The sequence below is a fragment of the Trichoderma gamsii genome (assembly GCF_001481775.2).
Source record: "Trichoderma gamsii strain T6085 chromosome Unknown Scaffold_14.2, whole genome shotgun sequence".
NCBI classification, from domain to species: domain Eukaryota; kingdom Fungi; phylum Ascomycota; class Sordariomycetes; order Hypocreales; family Hypocreaceae; genus Trichoderma; species Trichoderma gamsii.
Window position 1 is genome coordinate 74,583 of NW_020171351.1, and position 20,805 is coordinate 95,387.

General features: G+C 46.4%; 9 protein-coding genes across 9 annotated transcripts; 4 read left to right on the forward strand and 5 right to left on the reverse strand.

Moving 5' to 3' along the window:
• Nucleotides 1-983: 983 nt before the first annotated feature.
• On the forward strand, nt 984-1,490 carry TGAM01_v204716 (hypothetical protein; the record flags this gene model as incomplete). The annotated part of the gene is made up of 2 exons (XM_018801584.1): nt 984-1,030; nt 1,247-1,490. The coding sequence occupies 2 exons, from the start codon at nt 984-986 to the stop codon at nt 1,488-1,490; spliced, it is 291 nt and encodes a 96-aa protein (XP_018665377.1).
• A 1,366-nt stretch (nt 1,491-2,856) lies between these two features.
• TGAM01_v204717 (female fertility-7) lies at nt 2,857-3,684 on the reverse strand (the record flags this gene model as incomplete). The annotated part of the gene is made up of 1 exon (XM_018801583.1): nt 2,857-3,684. The coding sequence occupies one exon, from the start codon at nt 3,682-3,684 to the stop codon at nt 2,857-2,859; it is 828 nt and encodes a 275-aa protein (XP_018665376.1).
• Nucleotides 3,685-5,113: 1,429 nt separating this feature from the next.
• TGAM01_v204718 (GMC oxidoreductase) lies at nt 5,114-7,325 on the reverse strand (the record flags this gene model as incomplete). The annotated part of the gene is made up of 8 exons (XM_024549493.1): nt 5,114-5,184; nt 5,526-5,820; nt 5,881-6,296; nt 6,353-6,560; nt 6,621-6,696; nt 6,750-6,829; nt 6,881-7,233; nt 7,292-7,325. 8 exons carry the CDS (start codon nt 7,323-7,325, stop codon nt 5,114-5,116), a joined length of 1,533 nt encoding a protein of 510 aa, XP_024405723.1.
• An 800-nt stretch (nt 7,326-8,125) lies between these two features.
• On the reverse strand, nt 8,126-9,295 carry TGAM01_v204719 (hypothetical protein; the record flags this gene model as incomplete). The annotated part of the gene is made up of 1 exon (XM_018801581.1): nt 8,126-9,295. The coding sequence occupies one exon, from the start codon at nt 9,293-9,295 to the stop codon at nt 8,126-8,128; it is 1,170 nt and encodes a 389-aa protein (XP_018665374.1).
• Nucleotides 9,296-9,858: 563 nt separating this feature from the next.
• TGAM01_v204720 (short-chain dehydrogenase/reductase) lies at nt 9,859-10,797 on the reverse strand (the record flags this gene model as incomplete). The annotated part of the gene is made up of 1 exon (XM_018801580.1): nt 9,859-10,797. The coding sequence occupies one exon, from the start codon at nt 10,795-10,797 to the stop codon at nt 9,859-9,861; it is 939 nt and encodes a 312-aa protein (XP_018665373.1).
• A 1,024-nt stretch (nt 10,798-11,821) lies between these two features.
• On the forward strand, nt 11,822-13,254 carry TGAM01_v204721 (hypothetical protein; the record flags this gene model as incomplete). Its single annotated transcript, XM_018801579.1, has 4 exons — nt 11,822-11,993; nt 12,045-12,201; nt 12,252-12,324; nt 12,391-13,254. The coding sequence occupies 4 exons, from the start codon at nt 11,822-11,824 to the stop codon at nt 13,252-13,254; spliced, it is 1,266 nt and encodes a 421-aa protein (XP_018665372.1).
• A 515-nt stretch (nt 13,255-13,769) lies between these two features.
• Nucleotides 13,770-15,557, forward strand: TGAM01_v204722 (hypothetical protein; the record flags this gene model as incomplete). Its single annotated transcript, XM_018801578.1, has 1 exon — nt 13,770-15,557. The coding sequence occupies one exon, from the start codon at nt 13,770-13,772 to the stop codon at nt 15,555-15,557; it is 1,788 nt and encodes a 595-aa protein (XP_018665371.1).
• A 782-nt stretch (nt 15,558-16,339) lies between these two features.
• Nucleotides 16,340-17,650, forward strand: TGAM01_v204723 (hypothetical protein; the record flags this gene model as incomplete). The annotated part of the gene is made up of 1 exon (XM_018801577.1): nt 16,340-17,650. One exon carries the CDS (start codon nt 16,340-16,342, stop codon nt 17,648-17,650), a length of 1,311 nt encoding a protein of 436 aa, XP_018665370.1.
• Nucleotides 17,651-18,812: 1,162 nt separating this feature from the next.
• TGAM01_v204724 (hypothetical protein) lies at nt 18,813-20,533 on the reverse strand (the record flags this gene model as incomplete). The annotated part of the gene is made up of 2 exons (XM_024549494.1): nt 18,813-18,888; nt 19,272-20,533. 2 exons carry the CDS (start codon nt 20,531-20,533, stop codon nt 18,813-18,815), a joined length of 1,338 nt encoding a protein of 445 aa, XP_024405724.1.
• Nucleotides 20,534-20,805: the final 272 nt, after the last annotated feature.

Consider the following 20,805-nt stretch of genomic DNA (forward strand, 5'->3'; position numbering starts at 1 on the left):
TGCAAAGTGAAATCAATGCTTTTGGACTAAAAAGCTATAAAAATTGCCAAATCCAATAGTACTCGAACGTTAGAGCGAGGTGGGTTTTGGGGTTGGCCCCCGAGGCTAAGAATAGTATGCCTCTTGCGTCTTATCAAAATGCTGTTCTTCCTTACTAGCAGTCTGCATCAGGCTATATATAAGACTCGTTGTCTCATTTCTTGAGCGCGAACTCAAGACACAGAAGCTCATGTCCCCGGTGGGACTGCAGACGACGCCCAAAGTAAGACACGAGGGCAGCCGAACATTTCTGTTCTCGTGAACAATTCTTGGTTACTAGACGCAACCCTATTGCAGATTCCCATACGGCTCTTGGGTGTTATTGGACAGCTAATTTTAACTTTAGGCATCTTCCCATCTTGGGGGGCTTTTGCCAGATTATGGCCGAGGCACAGAGCATCGTGATCCAGCTGCCTTTTTTCTTTCTTCCAAAACCGGCTTCTGCAGAAAGCAAATGTATCAATTGTCTGAGAGGTAAGACATTGACAAATGGTCGTTGCACCTTGGTTTCGCGTAAGGACATGTGCCAGAGCTGTGACAGCCAAGGTCGCCATTATCTATGGATCCTCGCGTGGAGGCGCCGATCAATGTCTTATATCTAATACGATAACTCCAAAGAAGATGAATCTACGTCTCACTTTATCGACGGATCCGGCTATGGGGTAATAAGACAGTCGACGAATATGACTGCTTGTCTCATCTTCAGATGTGAAGCTTCAAAGACTACAACGAATATCGGATACTGTCGTTTGAATAGCATTATATCAGTGGCAGAATATAAGATTTGTATCTAGGATTTATAAACCCTCTATAGCTCTTCTCATATTATTTCTGTATGCAAAGATCAAGAAAGCTCAATATCTCCTCGCCCTGGTTACATACATTGTTTGGAGTAAATTTCTTTCTTGTCTCCTGTTATTTGTCTGTCCAAGACTCAGCACAAAATGCCTTCTCCACCTTCCGCGAATGTCGCTCACAATGGCAGTGATGGGTAAGTAAGATGAGATTTGCGGAGTATCAGATGGACTTCTTCTACTCTTACTATCCTTACACAGTCTCTGTCTTCTAAAATATACCTCTGTACTTCATCTAAGTGCTGTACCTACCCAGTACCTAGCTGGAATTCTTGTTGGTATAGATACAAGAGAGTTGACTGAACGCTAGAGAATGTGATAATCGGCAGTTGGCGCTAACATACTTGAAGCAGCTCTGGTAAACCGACCACAGCTACTAGCAACGGTGATTCTCAGGGCTCCAAGGTCTATCAGGACGAGAGCATCAACCGATTCCTAGCCGATGGAACTCAACGAGGTCCGGTTGGCTTTGGCCCTGACCAAACACAAAGCGAGGCTGAGACTGCGGGAGAAGTTCGCATGTTCGAAAATCTGCGGGCTTTTGATGTACAGTTTGGCTGCGACAAATCTTTGAAAGCAAAACCCGAGCAAAAATGAAACCTTATATGGTCACTGATAATTATTTTATCGGGTGAAAATGTACCAGGATGCAACATGTATTTACAGATCGAGGGTGAAGCGTTCGCGCTGGTGATACGGGTATGGTACAGAATATGAGAACTTGTTTCGTAAGTTCTATAAAGAGTCACTCAGAGCCAACTAAAGTAAATGTTGGTTTAAATTCTACGTTGCTTAGTTGACAATGAAATCTCGTATTGAAGGGGAGTCTGGGAGGTAATTATCAAATAGTGCATGTAAATGTCAGCAGAAGACTGATCATAAACACGACTGAAGGAGGTGTCACTGTCCGACCACAAGGGGCACGTGAGCTAGTGACAGAGGCTATCGATGTCATTAGTGTTATTCAGAGTATTAGGAGTCATTGCGTTCTCCAGCCATTCGATGACGATCTGCAGAGTGATATTTAGCTACCCACCACTGTTGGCTTGATAGCGGTTGGCGGAGCATTCACAGCGCCGAGCAACAGGAACAAACGATAAACCTCAGCGATTATGATTATTTAGGTCGCGTTGAGGCACACGATACTCGTATTCGAGTACCAGATTCGGGTGGTGAGCCATCGCTTGCCGCCCAGACAGGAGGGGTCCAACTAAGTCTAAGTGTTAGCGAACTCAACACCGATCTGATAAGTGAATAAGAGCGCTGAACGGTTGAACTGTAGAGGCCATGGCGATAGGCGTTGAATTGCTAGTTATTTAGCGTAAATTTGACGAGAGCCGTCGACTGGCATGCCTGATGCTGAGTTGTTGTCGCCGGACCAGAGCATTTGCGTCTTCACTGGACGCACGGCCAGCAGTTTGGCGTGGCCTCACCGGACTTGTTCGTGCAGACTCCAAGTATCGCGCATCGACACTAGTTTGGTACTGCTGAGAAAGAAGAACAAACATGTTTGGATGTCCGTGTGTGCGAATAGATCGAAGCTGTTCCGTCTTGACAGCAGGCTCTCTATAAAGGACCATTCAATTTCTGAGGTGGCTGTGACATACACGATAACGGCATTAGCGGCTCTTGGCTGGAGGAAAGGAAAAAAAAAAAAAGACTTCTCCGTTAGCCTGGATCAGTAAGGAAACGTCAACTATCCCATACTTCTGATACCTGCAGTTCATCCCTATACTCATTTCCATTTGGCTAGCCACGAGAAACGCGAAAGAAACATTGATATCAAGCAAGAGAAGCCAGTAAACAAACCAAAGGTCCTTTTCTTTACAACTAAAGAAAAATAACCGGCCTTTTCTCGCCAATTACCACACCTCTACTTGCACCTTAACTTCCAAGACAGCACAGCTTGTCTATTTACAAGGCATTGTTCAGAAATGTATTCTGTTGGGTGTTGTCTGTTGAACTATAACTTATCCAATTTGACTTTCAAATCTGCTTTTGGTGGACAAATATTTCTCGCTGAGCCTTTTATGAAGTCGAGCAGCACTTGCACATCGACAGAGTTTGACGACTGTTTCAAGTAACTCTCCAAACCTTTCTCTCCCTTATTGAGAAAGGTCACCAACGCGGTTCTCAGGACTGAAATTCTTTCAGATGACCATTCTCGCCGCCTTAACCCTTCATCATTCAAGCCCACTGTCATTGCTCTGTTTCCGATAACGGTAGAAAAAGGCAAAACATCCCTAGTGACCATACTTCCTCCGCCGACGAATGCCAGCTGGCCAATCCGACAAAACTGATGAATACCAGCCTGCCCAGAAACAATGGCGCCTCTACCAACAGAGACGTGACCAGCTAACCCAGCTCCTGTCGCGAGCACCACATCATCATCAATTTGGCAGTCATGGCCGACGTGGACATTAGTCATTATGTAACATTGGTTGCCGACACGCGTAACGCCATCTCCTTCAGCTGTGCCTGTATGTATTGATACAAACTCCCTGATGATTGTCTTGTTTCCAATGACTAGAGTAGTGTTTTCACCGGAGTATTTCTTGTCTTGCGGTGGCCCACCCAAGACAGCAAATGGGTATACTTTGCATTTCTTGCCTAATGATGTTGACGATAGAATTGTCACGTTGGAAACAAGCTCCGTGCCATCTCCAATAGTCACGTTAGATCCAACATGGCAAAAAGGGCCAACTTTGACGTTGTGTCCGAGGATACAGTTGCTGTCGAGTAGGCTCGTAGGATGGACAAAGGTATTTTGAGCTTGTACAATTGTGTCCATGATGAAAAGCACGGCGAATATCAACGACCACGATTTCAATAGGGATCCAATAGCTTCGCGTCATAAAAGGTGTTCGCTTTCCATTCATCTGAACTGGGGGCTTCCTATGTTATAGCAGGTACGCAGAAGGCGGAGTTCTCAAAAGAGCCAAGACGGGCCGCGATATGGTTGGGTAGATCCCGCATTCTTATATAAATAGTGCTTACACAATAAAGTCCGCTATACAAAAAGTGCTACCTGGAGACGTCCTTGTTCCCCTATGTTGCTTGGTCAAGTGATCAAGTTACCTACAGCCGATAAGCTTGAAAACGGAATGACTCGCGTGAAAGACCATTCCCCGAAGTTTAGCTTACACCGCAAGCGGCTTGTATAAAAACAGGGATCGGAAAGTAACTAGTATCCAACTAGAATGACACGCACATAAGGATGGCAGTGAATCCTCTGTAAAGTTGCTCGTATGGCTCTAACGCACGTGTATACTATTCATTTCGTGGTCCCCGTTTTTTAAACAAATCCTTGCACGGATGGCTGATATTTATCATCAGGCGTATTTTTGGACCATTTTCAGCCTCACACAAATGCATTATTGATGCTTGTGACCTCAGAGGCTAAGCATTAAGAAAGACGAGCTATCAAGAGTACCTAGTCATTCTTTTCGAAGCCCTGTAATTTCAGCCCCCAAATTTCCCCAATAATGTGCCGTGCGTCAGCGAGCGAAGTCCGTATCTATGGCGATAGCCGTTTACTTCCCCCGCCGTCGGCTCACAGAATCATGTACGCACGCCAGAATCGGTGGCTGTTTTCGGAAGCCTTCATTGATCTCCACGTTTGCATCTCCACTACATCGGATGTACAAGCCTCTTTTGAAATTAGTCAAATTCTCTGAATCGGTACTGATTGATAACAACGGAAGCGTGGCATCTGTCTTGAGCGGCAATGTAAAGTTTCTGCACGAAACAACCTAACCTCAGCACTATACTTCACGAATTAAGGATTCGGTTTTGATCGAGTGACGATATAGGCAATACTTGCGCGATAGGGCGTGTAAACTATGTGATAAAAACATTAGAACGCGTTGATACCCAATTTATTAATCGTGCCAAAGTTCTATGTCTCGTTAAACCCTAAGCATAGCGCTGTAATGTATACAGGTGGTCTGTTCAGCTAGAGTTGGCAGGGTATCAATTTTGTCTCTAGCTTATCCCAAGCCCTATGTAGTGCACATGGCTCAGCCAGTGCTTAGTAAAAACTCCACAGGATGAGAAACGTGAGCTCTGCGAATACCATTGTTCTGTCTAAAATGAATTTGACCCCGCTGGAGTAAAGGTGTTGCACAAGGGGAACGCCAAACATGATATCTTAACAATCTGTTTGTTAACCAAGGTTATAAGAATAAAAGCCGACAGGACAGAGAATAATCTCTGTGAAACTATAGATTCCATTCTTCCGAAATCTTCTCAAATGCAATATTACCAATTATATAGGCTACAATCTGAGTGTCTAGGAATGTCAGTCGTTAGCGCTCATAACAATATTCCGATAAGCTGCAAGTCGTATAACTTACGGCCGCTATTGTGCAATTAGTTATAGGAACCAACATGGCAAGGCAAAAGAATTAAACGTACCTAGGAAGCAAAGGAGTCACACTTATATCGGCAACTCTCAAATTCTGTAATCCGAATACTTTCAAATGGCGATCCACACAACTCATGGAATCATCTATCGTACCCATTTTGACGGTACAACTTGGATGAAAGAGTCCCATGCCGGCAGCCTGAGTAAATGCCTTTGAGACAAGATGTGTTAGCAATTAAGTTGACAGATCCACGGTGGATTTATACTTGCATCAATATCTTCATCATTGGATGAAGATGGGGCTAGGATTGGATGCTTGATATACTGCTTCAGATAAGGCGCATCTAAAATGCTCAAAGTCTCCTTAGTAGCTTCCTTTAGGGCAGCACGATCGAATGAACTGCCGAGATAGTTTGGATCAATGACCGGTGGAATGTTAGGATCAGCACTAGAAATAGAGACTGATCCTTTGGATTGTGGATTCATCAACGTGATGAACATGGTGAGATAGCCATCTTGTTTGTCTTCGAACACGTAAGTAGGCGGGATAAGGGGGCCCGGCTAGCATTCTGTCAGCCACTTTCCAACAACAATACAAGTTAATTAGGCTAACAGACTCACCATTGCCAGCTCAAAATGAGGCGTAGTCTGCTTTAGAAGTAGCTCTCGAGATTCGGAAGGGAGCTGGTTGAATCCTTCCACGTCAACTATACCGGGCAACTGAAGAAAGGCTGTAACTGCGGAAGACATATACTGTGTCAATGGCCCCGTCTTTGAACTTTTGAGTTCATGCTCGGCAGCAGATATTTTTACTTCGTCAGATGAAAATGACACTCTTTCCGAAAAACCATGGCCCATATGATACACCACTGGTATGCAAGGGTGGTCGGAAAAGCCCTTACCAACACCTGGGAGGTCTTGAACAACATTGATTCCGAGCGATTTCAATTCAGCCAAAGGACCGACTCCGGAGTGAAGTAAGACATGTGGGCTGCCAATTGCTCCCGCAGTGAGTATGACTTCCTTAGTTGCAAAGTCTGTGGCTGTCTCAGCAAATTACACTTGTGTCGTTGACTAGCACACGATGGCTTACACTCTGAACTATTGCACCGCACGCCTATGGCTCTATTTCCATCGAAGATTATCTTGCTGACGAAGGAGCCTCGATAGATTCGCAAATTTGGAAGACTCTTGTTGAGGAATGCCGATTCGCTCGTTGTCCTGTACCCTTTCATGTTGGAATTTAGGGATAGTCCAAAGCCAATAGGATCGCCGTCGTTTTGGTCCAAATTTATTGGATACTAGATCGGTGAGTTAAAGACTTGTAGTTTGTTGTACCCTAAACGGTCCGATTTACATACCCCAAGCTCAGCAGCAGCCTCAAGAATGTGTTTTGCCTCTGGCTCTATCAATGGGCCAATTGATACGTCTATTGGCCTACAGTAATCGTTAACAAGTGATTGCAGTAGCTGGTGGTAGAAACTTTTTACCCTGCAAAGCCGTGACAGTCAGCGCTTTGCTGAGAGAACTTTTCCCAGACAGTTGGTATTTTCACAGTGGCATTTTCGATCTTTCATATCTCAACTTTCGTCATATTTGATCGGTCAACGGAAGGAAGTACCTTTTTGATACTGGCGAGTATAGACTTGAATCCCCATTCTTGGGCTTTGGTTCTCTCAGCCCAAGCATCAAACTCGCCTCTGGCTCCAAGGGACCAGACTTGGAAGTTAATCTGCGAGCTTCCACCAAGGCCTTTGCCTCTAATCATATCTATTTGTCTGCCGCCATAATGGGCTTGAGGAGTTGACTTGGACCCATAGTTCAGTTCAGGATGAGTGAGTGCCAGCGTAAACCGGTGATAAGTCTGGCGCAGTGAATCGCTTTCCTGTCTATCCCCGGCCTCGAAAAGCGCAACGCTTGGCTTTGTTGTAGTTGATGCCAACTTTTCGGCAATGAGACATCCGGCAGTTCCGCCTAAGGCAATTAATTAATTATTTCTCTGCCTCGCATTCTTAGGAAGAGGATCTCTTACCACCAACTACAATAAAGTCGAAGGTTTCCGCCATCTAGAAAGGTGATCTCGCGTTATGAGTAAGGAAATTGGCAATTTAACGCTGGCGGAAGAAATATGAGATGACTCCATTTCGCCTTTAAGTACTAGAAAGCAAAAACCTTATTATTGGAGGTTATACTCTTTCGCACTCGCACTCGCATTGCATTTGTTGATTATTGATCCCTATGCGGAAAAGAACTACTGTAAATGTTAAATAAGCACTATTTTGGTCCTCGGCACTGTGTTCTGTAAAGTAAGTATAGAGCTACTAATCAATTATTGAGAAAGAGTTACCTAGCAGCATATCCGGTGCAGTCATACTATTTCTACTGTCTAAAACTATGACTAGTTACTTCTCAAGGCTCTTTACAACCATCCAATGTGCGCCTTCTCATACTGTATTCTATTCTCCATATTCTCTCTAGATTCAAAGAATGGTGTGATATTTATACATGCAACTCAGCACTAGCAGTAGTGGTTACGTGTATTAAGACACTCAGCGCTAGTCTGCACATAAACTACATGGACTTCATACTATTCTATTTCTCCAAAGGCTCTTTCAAGATGCTAATCCATCTCGGCGAACAAATCGTTCGAACCTGTTCACTACCTCGGTGAGATATTGCTTTGTCACAAAGTTGCCGCCCAATCTTTCATATAAACATTCGACTTGGAATCGTATGCACCTTCTTCTAGTTTTAATAGCCCTGCCAGCAATTTTACTTTTCTCTCAATACTACAACTATATTCAACATTCGAGACATTACGCCTTGAAATAGACATTATCAACACTCAAAAGCTCTTTCGCCTCTCCTAATTAGCTGCGGGAATGGCCACAATCTGCTCCTCGTCCGTGTACTTCACCTGACTATAAGTCAGCTCCAGAGTGTCCAAGTTGTAAGTTGCATAAACACTGCGAAGGAAAGGTGTTCCAAAGTTCGTTGCAGTGTCTGTCTCTCCAGGACCTCCAGATCCATTCAGCGCATAGGTGACGCATTTGCCTGAATCGAGCTTGGTGACCAGGCGGCCCACGGGGATTTTGATGGTTCCGTTGCCTGGAAATCCGACTTCAAGGACTGTGTCAACAATATCACGGTGCTTGCAGTCTACCTCGTACGGATCTTGTGTCGAGGTGACGTTTGCAGGGAGTTCCAGAACAGCGGCAACGGCGTTGAATACGGCCGTTGGCAGACCGAGATAGGCCGCGCCTGTGTCCCAGGTGACTGTGTTTCCGGGTTCTATAGGCCAAACCGTCTTCTCTCCACCCTTGTCCAGCGTAAAGGACGAGTACTCAACGTCCCAAGGCGAATCTAGCTTTTGTGCAAAGACAGGTCCATCCCGCTTGGCTTCATCCACGCCGCCCAGTAGAAGATGGCCAGTCGCGTCTGGTTCGTCTGGGCCGAGGTAGATGCTAAACGCACGAGTCTTCAAAATGTGGCGGTCCGAAAGCTGCTGGACCAAACTGGGGTAGACATCGCACTTGGGTCCGGTGAAGCACATGGCACTCAAGCCCATGATTCCCGCAAACGGGTTGGATTGCGAAAGCCGAACAGCGAGATTAAAGCTATCGGTTGAGCCAATGAGAAAGTCATCAGCGTCAACGCCCGCGAATCGCAGCGTGTCGTTGACAAAGATGCCTTGGCCGTTGTCAAGCAGGCCATCGCTGTAGTTGGGGTAACTGCCTGGAAACGCCACTACTGCTGTCGATGAGGTGAGGTTGTCATAAGTTCCCAGGGGATCGCACGGAGCCTCTGACCGCAGACACATGTTGCTGCGTGGTGAAATGAAGCCAATCGTGGGGCTGCCGGTATCAATTTTGAGAAAGGATTGCTGGGGAGGATTTCCGACCTCAAATTCCATGCCGTAGTACTCCAGGTTCATGATACGCGTTAGGGGGACGTTGAATACATTTTCTGGCAAGTTGTTGACGGCAGTTTGGCCGGCAAGCAGCAGAGATGCTGAGATGTCTTTGAGAGAAGGCATGATGGCAAAGTACAGTTCCGTATTCACACTGCTGTTGTCGAAATCGATAGCCAACCTGCTGCCACTGAAAAGAGCGTAGTTTGAGGATCTCAAGAAACCTCAAAAGCTTGACGAGAGACTACCCCTTTGAACGTTGATTAATTGAATGGGCTGTTTAGTTATATATGCGCTTGGACTTGAGCATCCCCTGTAAGTGATCGCTACTAGTTCTGCTAATACGGGTATAGCCGTGAGTTCCTTGTCTCAGCAGTATGCCGTATCGAGAGCGAGCCCCAGTTTCACCGAATCGTACCAAGTGCGTCGCTGACAACGGAGGACTGCGATACCCTGTCTAAACAGCTCGTATTGCAGCTAGCCTCACCATCTGTATAGTAATCGAGCTTGCAACCGCGTATAGTAGATACAGCTTGTCAGACTCCTATAATCTTGAAGCATAAGTGAAACTTGTCACTTTGTAGTATCCCAGATTCTACTGGTCTCATTGCCTAAGGGTTGGAAGTTGGTATATTTTCTGTCTAGCTGCTCTGTATATAAGCGCAAAATGATGAAGATTAAGGCATTTGTTAAGCCCACCCAGGTGCGCCATGCGCAAGCAACTCCATATCCGTCCACTTCCACAGTTCACCCGCCAACTCATCGTCCTCAGTAAACTTTCCACGCATGTTTGGCTTTCCTATCGGCTCATAATATGCTCCATTCTTCACATCTTTGCTAACGGTACACCAAAGCTGTGTCTTTACGCCTTCCTCAGGGGCGACGCCGATCAAGCTTACCACGGGACGGAGAAAAGTCCGCATCAGAAAACTTGCATCTTTCTTCCCTTTCCAAATCTCAGTCCTGACTATGCCCGGGTGCATTGACAACGACGTTATGGTTGGGTACCGTCTCGCAAGCTCTCGGGCGAAGAGAACCTTTGCCAGCGTGGCTTGCGCATACAAGACAACGCCGCCAGTACCCTCCATATTTGTCTTGAGCTTGTCGAAAGAGATCCCGTCGCTAGTACCCTCCAGTCGATGGTATGAAGATGACACAGAGATGATTCTAACATCGGCACCGGGTAGAGCCGCTGTTTTTAGCAGTTTGGGCAGCAGCAATTGCGTCAACAGGGCATGGCCCATGTAGTTGGTTCCGAAGTGCACTTCGTAGCCTTCTTTTGTGAGCGAAGCAGGTACTGATGCTACACCGGCATTTAAGTGAAGAATATCAAGGCGATCCACCTCGGCATTGACTCTGGCTGCCGCCGTCTTGACCGATTCCAGTGACGCAAGGTCTAATTCTAGGAATTCAATGTTGGCAGATCGGGCCGCTGTAGAGGTTGCTCTGATACGCTCCAGAGCTTCTTCTGCCTTGCTTTGAGAGCGAGCAGCAAGATAAATTTTCGCAGGGCCGTGTTGGGCGAGCGCTGTAACAGCTGCTTCACCCAGCCCCGAGTTTGCTCCAGTCACAAGACAGACTTTTCCACTCAGTGAAGGAATGTCTCGAGCTGGATTAAAACCGCCCATGGTTCCGTTCTCTATAAGGAGGCTTCGAGAGAATTCGCCCCGTATTGTAGTATCTGACTAGGTAGGTGACTGTTCAGATGAAAACGCTTTGGTATAAAGGAGGTATAAGTGTTGGAAGATAGTCCAAAGAAAGATAATCGGTTGTATCCATTGCAAGAACCACGAACCGTTAGGGGATGTAAGTTATATAACAGTTTACGGGAGCTCTTGCGGCGGAGTTGAACCATCCCGTTAGCTTACAGAAATTTCCCCTGAGTGGCTGCTTCTACGTAGATCCATCTTCGCGTAAAGATAGTATGTTTCTGAACCCAATTCCGCTACAAATTTCCCATCAAATGTTAGTTGGCAATGTATGGTGGAAGAATTTCCGATCGAAGTCAGCCCCCGGAGGAAAGTTCGTCCACCTTCTCTCCGCTCCGCAAAATAATCCAAATTCCGCAATTATCTCGATGTTCTAAAGATAAGTCTGTAAAAGCTACTCGAAGTTCACTTAAAATACATGTAGAGCTCCTGGTGGTGTCTATATACTGTCTGAGACCTGCGCTGATTAAGCGACTTTGCAATGCTCACCAAGGTAGCGTAGAACAAAAAGCTGTATACCTGTAAGATTTTGAAATCGCTCCATGTTTTGATAGTATTCGATGTAAAAACCGAGAAAAGTAGTCTCACGGTATAAATCTATCGAGATGTTTATCCAATGTGTGGTTCCATGTCTGTCGCCTCTGGGTTCGGACGAATATTAGGCCGAATGCGGACTATGAGCACTGCAGTTCCGCAAGTACATGATCTCAGACCCATAGCTTTAGGATCCTGTTGGTACCGATATAACAAAGATGAAATCGATTGTTTTGTCGAAAGTGAATGTTGATTTTATGGAGTTACTAATATTTGTAGGCGGAGAACAGATGGCTTAGCTAGAAAAGCTATATATATAGAACTACAATGTAATGTTTTTTCCTCTTTTTCATTTTCTACTATCCCCTTCTTGCGTGTTAAGAGACACCTCTATAATTTGGACTTAGCCATGCAGCGAAAGTATGATATCGTCCTCCTTGGAGCGACAGGCTTTACAGGAAGCCTTATGGTGGAATACATGACTGCAACTTTCCCAGGATCCTTGCGATGGGCGATTGCGGCCCGTAACAGGGCAAAACTTGAAGAAGTGGCCAGGAAGTTCAAAGTCGAGGCTTCAGGAGGTGAGATGACCGTTATGGTCATGACTTTTGCCCACTGCTGATTGCGTTCAGGATCCATCATCGTTTTGGATGTGAATTCTGAAACAGAGATCCAAAAGGTTGTGAAGTCAACACGAGTCATCATCAACGTTATAGGGCCGTACCCAACAACTTGTGGGCCGATAGTGTTCAAAGCGTGTGCTGATTATGGCACTGATTATGTTGACTGGTAAGAGATGAGAAGATGTTGCGAATCGATATAAATTGACATTCAATCAGCAATGCGGATATGCCATGGGCACAGGATATGATCAAAGAACACGACAAATCAGCTCAGGCTTCAGGTGCAAAAGTACGTTATACGTTTCAATCAATTAATTAATCTCTTTTCAGCAGCCAGTATTGCTTACAACAGCAGATGATTGTTACTTGTGGCTTGGATGCTGTACCAGCTGATCTAACAACATATCTCGCCGTGTCGCACATACGCAAAGTCTTCAACACACCGACACGCGAAGTCATCGTTTCATTGCAGGAGATGAAGGGCATCATTAGCAGTGGTACTATCAAAGCAATGGCTTCTGTTTATACCTTATATGGGCCGGGCCGCTACGAAGAAGCAACCGCGCCGTTTGCAATCTCTCCTCGCAAACCCATAAGTGAAAAGGTGAACACCAGCCTTTTTCCTGCTGCTGGTTTCTTCGGTATACATACTGTGAATAGTCTCGGCCGTGTAGTGGAGAGCCAGGAGCAAGGAAACGAGAGAGCCATTGTGGGACGAAGCTGGGGCCTATATGCACCGGACGATCCTAACTCCACAGACGGATATGGGCCCAACTTTCACTTCTCCGCGCGAGCTCGACTACCCCGTACTCTGTACGATTTCATCCAAGTTTTGCCCTTTCTCGGGCTTGGTCTCTTCCTAAACTTCTCTTTCACGCGGTACATTCTCACTAAGCTGATCTACCCAGAGGGCTACACTCCAGCTTCCAAACAGCTAAAGGGCGGCCACCGCTTCAGCCATCGGACACTGGGAGTAGCTGACACCGGCGATGAGTCAACAGCAAAGAGAGTTATAGTGGACTTCAAATTTCAAGGCGACCAGTATAAGTTCACTGGCATCGCAATGGTGGAGGCTGCTGTAACACTCCTTGAGGGTGGGACAGAGGCGCATCGGATAGGCGGTGGTGTTATGACGCCAGCCATGCTTGGGGATAATTATGCAAAGAATCTGCAGCGTCCAGAGTCAGGCGTGGAGATTTTGATTAGAGCGGAGGACTGAGTACATATCCAAGATATCGGGAAATGGTAAATGGAATGTGTAAAGCAATAGGAGTTCCGCATGTTTAGTACAAGAGACAGAGAGATCAAACTACGAATACTCTCAAACTGAATACAAAGAATGGAGAATGATAGTTCAATTAAAAGAAGTAACTGATTTTTTACGTTGTGCGTAATGTATATGTATTTGTTTAACAGATGGGTATAGCTTGACTTGTAAGCCGGTGTTGGACTTTACTAGCAATCCAGCTTGTACATGATACTCAGTTCGATGACGCTCGGCGTGTAGTAAATCATCTCATTGATTCAACTATTCGCAAACCCCTGCTCTAGGCGCGAATTTATGTTCAGCTTGCCGTGTTGTTGGTTGCTGGGCTGACCCTTTCGGGAAAAGCCCGAATTCTGCCATTTCTCAATTTCTCAACCAACAGGCACAACGCGTTATCACGCACGCGATTTGGTCTGCAACATTCCTTGACCCGTCAATCAAGCCATCAATCCCTTCATCTGCGAAACATGGGGGGGAATTCATCTTCCAAGTATAAACGCCAGCCTTCCTTATCAGCCGAAGAGGAAGCTGAGCTGAAACTGCGTCAAAGAGCTGAGTTTCTGCAGGATCTGTTCCCAATCGAAAGCATAGATGATGCTGATCTCTCGCCATCACCTTCCCAGCGGCATGTGATAACCTCTGAGTCTGATGGCAAACAGACCTCTTCTTCTTTTCCGGCTCTACTACCCCCGGAAATTATCGAAGATATCCTGAGCAATTTAGATAATCGCGCAATTAAAAGTCTGCGCCTCACATGTCGGTGGTTCAGCGCTATTGCAGCACTGCGCATCAACAGAGTCTTCCTCTCGGCAAATCCGCTTAATATTCAAGTCTTTCGCGCCATTGCCGACCATGATGTATTTCGCCATAGGATCGTCGAGATAATATATGACGATGCACGTCTATGGCGCGACGCTACCGACGCCCCCGAGGCGCGAGCGCCCAGCGACCCCAGCTATGGTACATATTACAGAGACTATCCATCCGACATGGAGTGGTTTGAGAGTGAGCGCGATGAAAATATTAAAGAACTCAGACGACGCCAAAACGATGATGATCCAAGGCGGCCCGAGCATGTTGGAATGGCCCGGCGCGTGCATGCTGAATTATCTTTGAAGGAATCGTGGGCATACTATCAAGACTTACTACGCCAGCAAGAAGAGGTCATAGCCAGTGGAGCTGATGCAGACGCGCTTCGATATGGGCTGCAGAGATTTCCTTCGCTTCGAAAGGTCACTGTCACCCCTGCTACTCACGGTTGGCTGTTCATGCCCCTTTATGAAACCCCCATGATTCGGGCTTTCCCGTGCGGATTCAACTGCCCTATTCCGCGTGCCTGGCCATATGCGATTGACGCGTTTGAAGATATTTACTACAATCTACGAGCTGCGCCATGGGAGAATGAAAAGACAAGATGGCGCGGGTTTAATCTGGTCACAAAGGTTCTGGCTGAGGGACGGCACAACGTCTTGGAATATGGAATCGATGGCCACTACTTGGGGACAGGGCTCAACTGCCGGATATTTGACGATCGATGCGAGGAGTACGAAGATTTCGTATCAGTCCTTCGTCTTCCCGGCTTTAAGAAGCTGCAATTCTCGCTTTTTGTTGAAGGGCAAGAAGGGATGGGATGGTGGGCTCTTCGCAATGGTCTGCTACGAAAAGCCCTGGCAGAAGCTACACAGTTGGAGCATGTGAGCATAGCTACAAATTTGAACTGGTTTTCAATGGAAAGGGAGGAAGCGCCGGGTTTGAGAAGGTTTCTGCCTATTGAATGCTGGCCTAGACTGCAACATTTTGAGCTGTGGCACGTTGATGTTAGTCAGGCCGAGTTGCTATCAGTCATTTCAAGACTGCCAGACGAACTCCTCTCCATCCAGCTGAATTTTCTGTATATCCATCCCGGCCACTACAGCGACCTACTCGATCAGATGCGCGACAAATTGCATTGGTGTGAGAAGCGCCCTCAGACAAGAGTGATCATCGGCGTACCCATCGACATTCGCATTCATGGGCGCGCAATTTGGCTTGAGAAGGAGATTGACGACTTCTTCAAGCGTGGTGGTATAAACCCTTTTGAGCAAAAAGAAGGCTACCATGATTTGCCTCTGCCTCGCTTTGGGATGGGGGTTGTACGTGATGCGTTTGACCCGGACTATGTAAGGCCTTGGGTGGATGAGGAAACATATCAAAAATTGGGATACCATAGAGAGGGATACCATATAGAGCGATATCGTTGGGTGTATCATTCTTGAGCTTCTTTGTCAATGAAATAATGTTATGAGTTTCTATTCAGATAAGCAATAGCACATCTTGCAAGGGATACCCATAACATTTTACGTCTTCTTATATCTGATTAAATACTATACTTTTATTTCGTTGCAAAACAAGAGTTAATGCTTGTTGTGAAGACCCCTGTCGGTCACAATTGTTGACTCATCTGTTAGCCATAAGCGAGGTGCCGGTTCAATTGTACGTGATCGACGGCGCACTCATTCTAACATTCCACCGCCACAGCGTGCCGTTGTGGGGACTCAATAGTTGTTTACTGTAAGATTCTGTCCTCAATGAAATACGGCACCAGATAAATCACCGAAATAGAGGAGTGAATTCAAACAACGGCTGATGCCTAAAGCCTTGCGACTTTGCGGGGCCATAGAAGAGTTGTAGCGCCAAGGAATTAGTCGAATTCTAGGAAGGATTCATGAAGGATGCAGGCGGCATTCTTGGCTGAATTTGCAAGAGACAGCAAATAGGATTGGATAAGCTTATACTTGTATGAGCCTTGCCGTGGAGCCATTGTAACGGCGTTAGACTGCTGTTTCATCGCGCGTTTCCACATAAAACAGGAACAGTAGGTGGACGAGGTTAGCAGCTGACGCTTGACTAGCAGCCCTTTCTAGAAACAGCAAGCCCCGGCCGGGACCCCTATTTAATTTTTGTATCAGACGATGCCCACCTTGAATCGTTGAGTCTCTTACTCGTACATATCTTACCTCTATCTCTACTCATCAATGATCGAGCAAACACGCGCAGCATGACCCGAGCGATTTGGCTCGACGGCCTTCGGGGCATTGCGGCCGCCATTGTGGCGACAGACCACTATTTCATGGGAGCCATTCTGCACGCCGGCTTCAGATCCTTCTGGGCAGATCCGCCGGAGGAGAATCGTCGACTCTATCAGCTGCCTCCCTTCCGTCTGGTCTTTGCAGCGCATGCCATGGTGCCCTTGTTCTTTGTGATCTCCGGTTATGCCATCTCCATCAATCTCATCCGAATGAGGGCCGGCAGCAACACTGAAGGATTTCTTCGGCGACTATCCTCGGCAGTGACACGCCGCGGCCTCCGCATCTATCTGCCCGTGCTCTGTATCACGGTTATTTCGCAGATCCTCTTCTTTCTCAACCTCTTTCAGTGGGAGCCTTCGGATGATATTGTATGGGGTCGAAAGCCTCTGACTGCGCCGTGGTTCCATGTAGAGTTTGTCGCCCGGTACATGCTCGACAACATCAACATCCTCGCCATCCAGTACAACGGCGGTCTCAATGGCCAGCTGTGGACAATGGCTCTCGAGTTCCGTGGATCTTGCGTTGTGTATCTCCTCCTCCTGGGTCTGGCCTTTTGGAAGCCGAGGCCCCGGCTTTGGGCGCTTGGCGCTTTGATGGCCTACTGGTTCTACTTTGGCTTCTGGGATGTATTGGGATTTCTGGCAGGGTACTGGCTGGCCGAGCGGGAAGTTTTGTCGGAGTCGGAAACTGTTAGCACCGAGGCAGATTTTATGCTTTGGCTCAAACCGTATATCCCGGTCCGGATGAGATCCGTAAACTTCAGCGCCGTCCGAACGTACGCCATTTTCATCGTCGGTATCTGGTTTCTCTGTTTAAGCGATGACGGCGCTCTCCCACCTGGGTATCAATTCTTGCAGGTTGCCGAAACCTCGCGATGGGATGGAAACTGGGGGATTGTGGACAAGACGTGGAAAACGGTTGGCTCCGTGCTGGTTGTCTCTGCAATCAGCTCCACAGAACTACTTCAGTACCCCCTCAATTCCAAGCCAGTACAGTATTTGGGGAGGATCTCTTTTTCGCTATACCTCGTACATCAAACCATCTACCACTTGCTCAGCGATCCGGTCAAGAATGTCCTTTGGTTCATAGCCACAGGGGGTTCACAACCTGGTGATGATGCTGGTGAATACGTAATCACGTCCGCTTTCTGTTGGATCATGGGCTTCATCATCCTGTCAACAATCAACCTGTATGCGGCAAATTATTATACGAGATTCGTCGACGAGCGATGCATTAAGCTTGCAAAGCAGTTTGACCAATGGGTCTCTGGAGCGTTGTAACAGCGATGGCTGCTGATAAGCTGCAATCTTCAGCTACTATTCTACTCTTATCAACCCAGTGCATTGGTGATTACGGATTTCTAAAGTATGAAAGGTGGTAAGACTTATCACGACAACCTGAACCAGGCGGCTGGAACTTGGTCACGACATTGCGAGACGATTCAGGGAGCAGCAAAAGCGTTGATTGTAAATGGAGTAAACTGAGCTGTGCACAAATTATACCAAGACTTATGATGATGGATAAACTAAAATTATAAAAGAATGTAATAGATAGAATAAAATTATAGATGAGCGAAATGTAAAGAAGAGAAATAATAAGATGGCGAGCTAGAAAAGTGAAACAGAGGCGTACAGTACGGGATCTTATACTATTGGCTACATATCTTGAACAAGAAATGCGGTATTGGCCGCCGATTGCTAGTCGCACCACCATGGAGCATGTTTTGGCAACTACCTATACATGACATGACCAAATAAGTAAATGATAGCAATCTGCCATTGCTATGGGATAGACAGTCATAATATACATGTATGTTTCGCTACGAACAACATCAGCGCTCTTCGAACAATTAATCGGCCTGGTCTTCTTCAGTCCGGATATAGTGGAGAACAAAAGCTGTGTAATACAAGCTATGTTTGACGGTTTTGTATCGCATGCAGCCTGAACGCTGCTAATGCGGAGCAAAGCCCTCAACTGTCTTCAAAGTAGAATACATGTAGAGAGTCAATCAAGAATAGCCCCATGTTTAGCTGCCTTGGAGTATGACAGGAAAAATCGCGGTGCCACCACCTCTCATATATCTTTCGCAGGCAAATTGCCTAAATAGGCAGCAAGGCATAGATTAGAGGCGCCCAGCCGCTATACTATACTATTGGTAGGGCTTAGATATCGTAGAGGCCTCACCACCCTTACTGGGGAAGGGCATTGGAGGCAGTGGCACATGTATGCAAAAGCACAGCAGCATGCATCCGCATACATGTTATACGCAACGTCTTCCGAATCGCTGCCTTCTATATATAACAAGACTTATTTTTCTAGAGCATTATATACCTGATATACTATTAAATACAGGATAGTAACATTAACATCAGTAAACAGTAAAATAACACACTCGTATCCAAGCTTCGGGATACCAGTACTAACAAAACTTGAAGTATTACTCTAAACGTCAGAAAAGTATGCCTGACAGAGTCGCTGAATGAGAAGAACCACATCGCTTTGCTCATCAGCTTGACCCCTACCGATACGTTCTGTGACTCGGTGTAGCATGATGGAGTGGAAACAAGATTTTTGCTGTCTTCTTGTAACCCTGAGTGTCCATCACTGCCATTGAAGCGAGACATCTCAATTGGTTCGTGGGCAAGTTGAGCTAAAGGTAGCAGTAGTTTGGTGTCGATCAATACGTTGTCCAAAATCTTCCTTTCTTCACGCTTTTTTCTTGACCCATGCATAAGCTCTCCAAATCTGGCCACTGAAAAGTCGCACATTGGCTTAACCACGCGTTCATATACTTCTGGTGACAGCTTATATACCTGATCCTGCAGAGTATATGCGGGCATCTTGAGAAACTCTTCGACATGCATCACTGTATCATGTACTGTTTTTCTCGGCGCTACGAACCACTCTCTGTGTCCTCCATGGCAATAGAAACATTCTGAAACACGAATGTTGGCATGTCGGAGTATGACTTGCGCTATTCTCTCGGCCTGCGGGGCACCAGCGAACCGCTTTGTCTCGTAGAAAATCTGGGTATTTTTTCCGTAACAATTTCCGGGTTGCTGCATTCTCTCCTCGGCGCTCTTACTGGACCACCCAATCTTGAAGAGCGAAGGGTTCTTCTCATGTTCAAGTATGTAAACAACGCCCTCTTTCATCTTCGGGTTCGTAGGATGACTGTTGATCACCTGAAACACTGGCGAGTGGTCTCGTAATGACAGGGTGCGCCGAATACCGATAATGCCAAGCCCTTTGATGGCGGTGTCTTCTTCTTCTTCATCGTTGTCTCCTTCTTCGACATGCTCTCTCCCGTCGCTGTGTCCTTTCTCCGACGACGTAGCATTTATCTTGGTGGTGAAAGTAGAGTCTCGTATTTTCTCACCATCACGCTCTTGTTTGATGTAGGGAGCGATGGTATTGTCTCGAAGAGCCCCATCTTTAGCCTCTTCAAAAATATCATGGTGGGCATCTTCTTGGGTAGCCTTTTCATCATTTTTGTCATCGATGAAAACGTCCTCCTCATCACTAGGCTCACCAACGTACTCTTCCTCGGCAACATACTCTGTGTCAAATCGGGAGATTGTTCCATTACGCATGGGAGTGTTAGGGAGAGAGGTCATGTATGTTGTATTGCTTGTGACCGAACGAGTATCCGCTGTGCTCTCAACGAAAGAGCTGCCATCGTCTGATGTCGCATAATCTGAAACTTTTATAGATCGTGCGGGCGTCGAGGGTAGAAGTTGTAGTGCAGCCGCCGTAATTGGTTGTGCGGTCGATGTTTCGAGTAAGTCAGCTGATGGTGTTGAACTCCGCTCTGAAAAGAGTTCATCGATAGCATGTATTCTCTTCCATGCTTCAAAGGCATCGAGAACTTTATCACGATGCTTCCCCTTACAATGTGTATAAGTGACAAAGGTTTTCATCCTGTCGTAAAAGCTTTGTGTTGTAGGACATTCTGTCATGTTCTGGAATTCGAGCAACAGGCTAGGAGTGTGCCATCTTTCATCTTTTCTGCAAGGGCGATTTCTGCATCTCCCGCCCCTTATTGTCTTTGTTCGACAAGTCTTGTAATCAGAGTCTTGAGGATGCGGGCATACATCGGTGCTTCGCTGTATTTCTGAAAGCGCCTGGAAGACGGGATTTAGACTCATTTTCTCGGAAGACATTTTGGTTCATGTTTGCTCTTTAATTTGATCACTCTAGAAGTATATCCCGAGTGCTTTTCTTTTGACTTATGTCTTATACTCTACATTTCTATTAGAAGCTCCACGTATTAATGCGCAGCGGGTAGGTGAGGCTGTGCGGCCGGATGGGGCGGCCGATGAAACCGTCGTTATGCATGTTGGTTCTGCTTTTCTGCAGCGTGATCACAAGTCCTACCACTCGGGGGCAAGCATTTGCAGATAGTGGGCTGTTTTGCTACCAACATGCATATCTC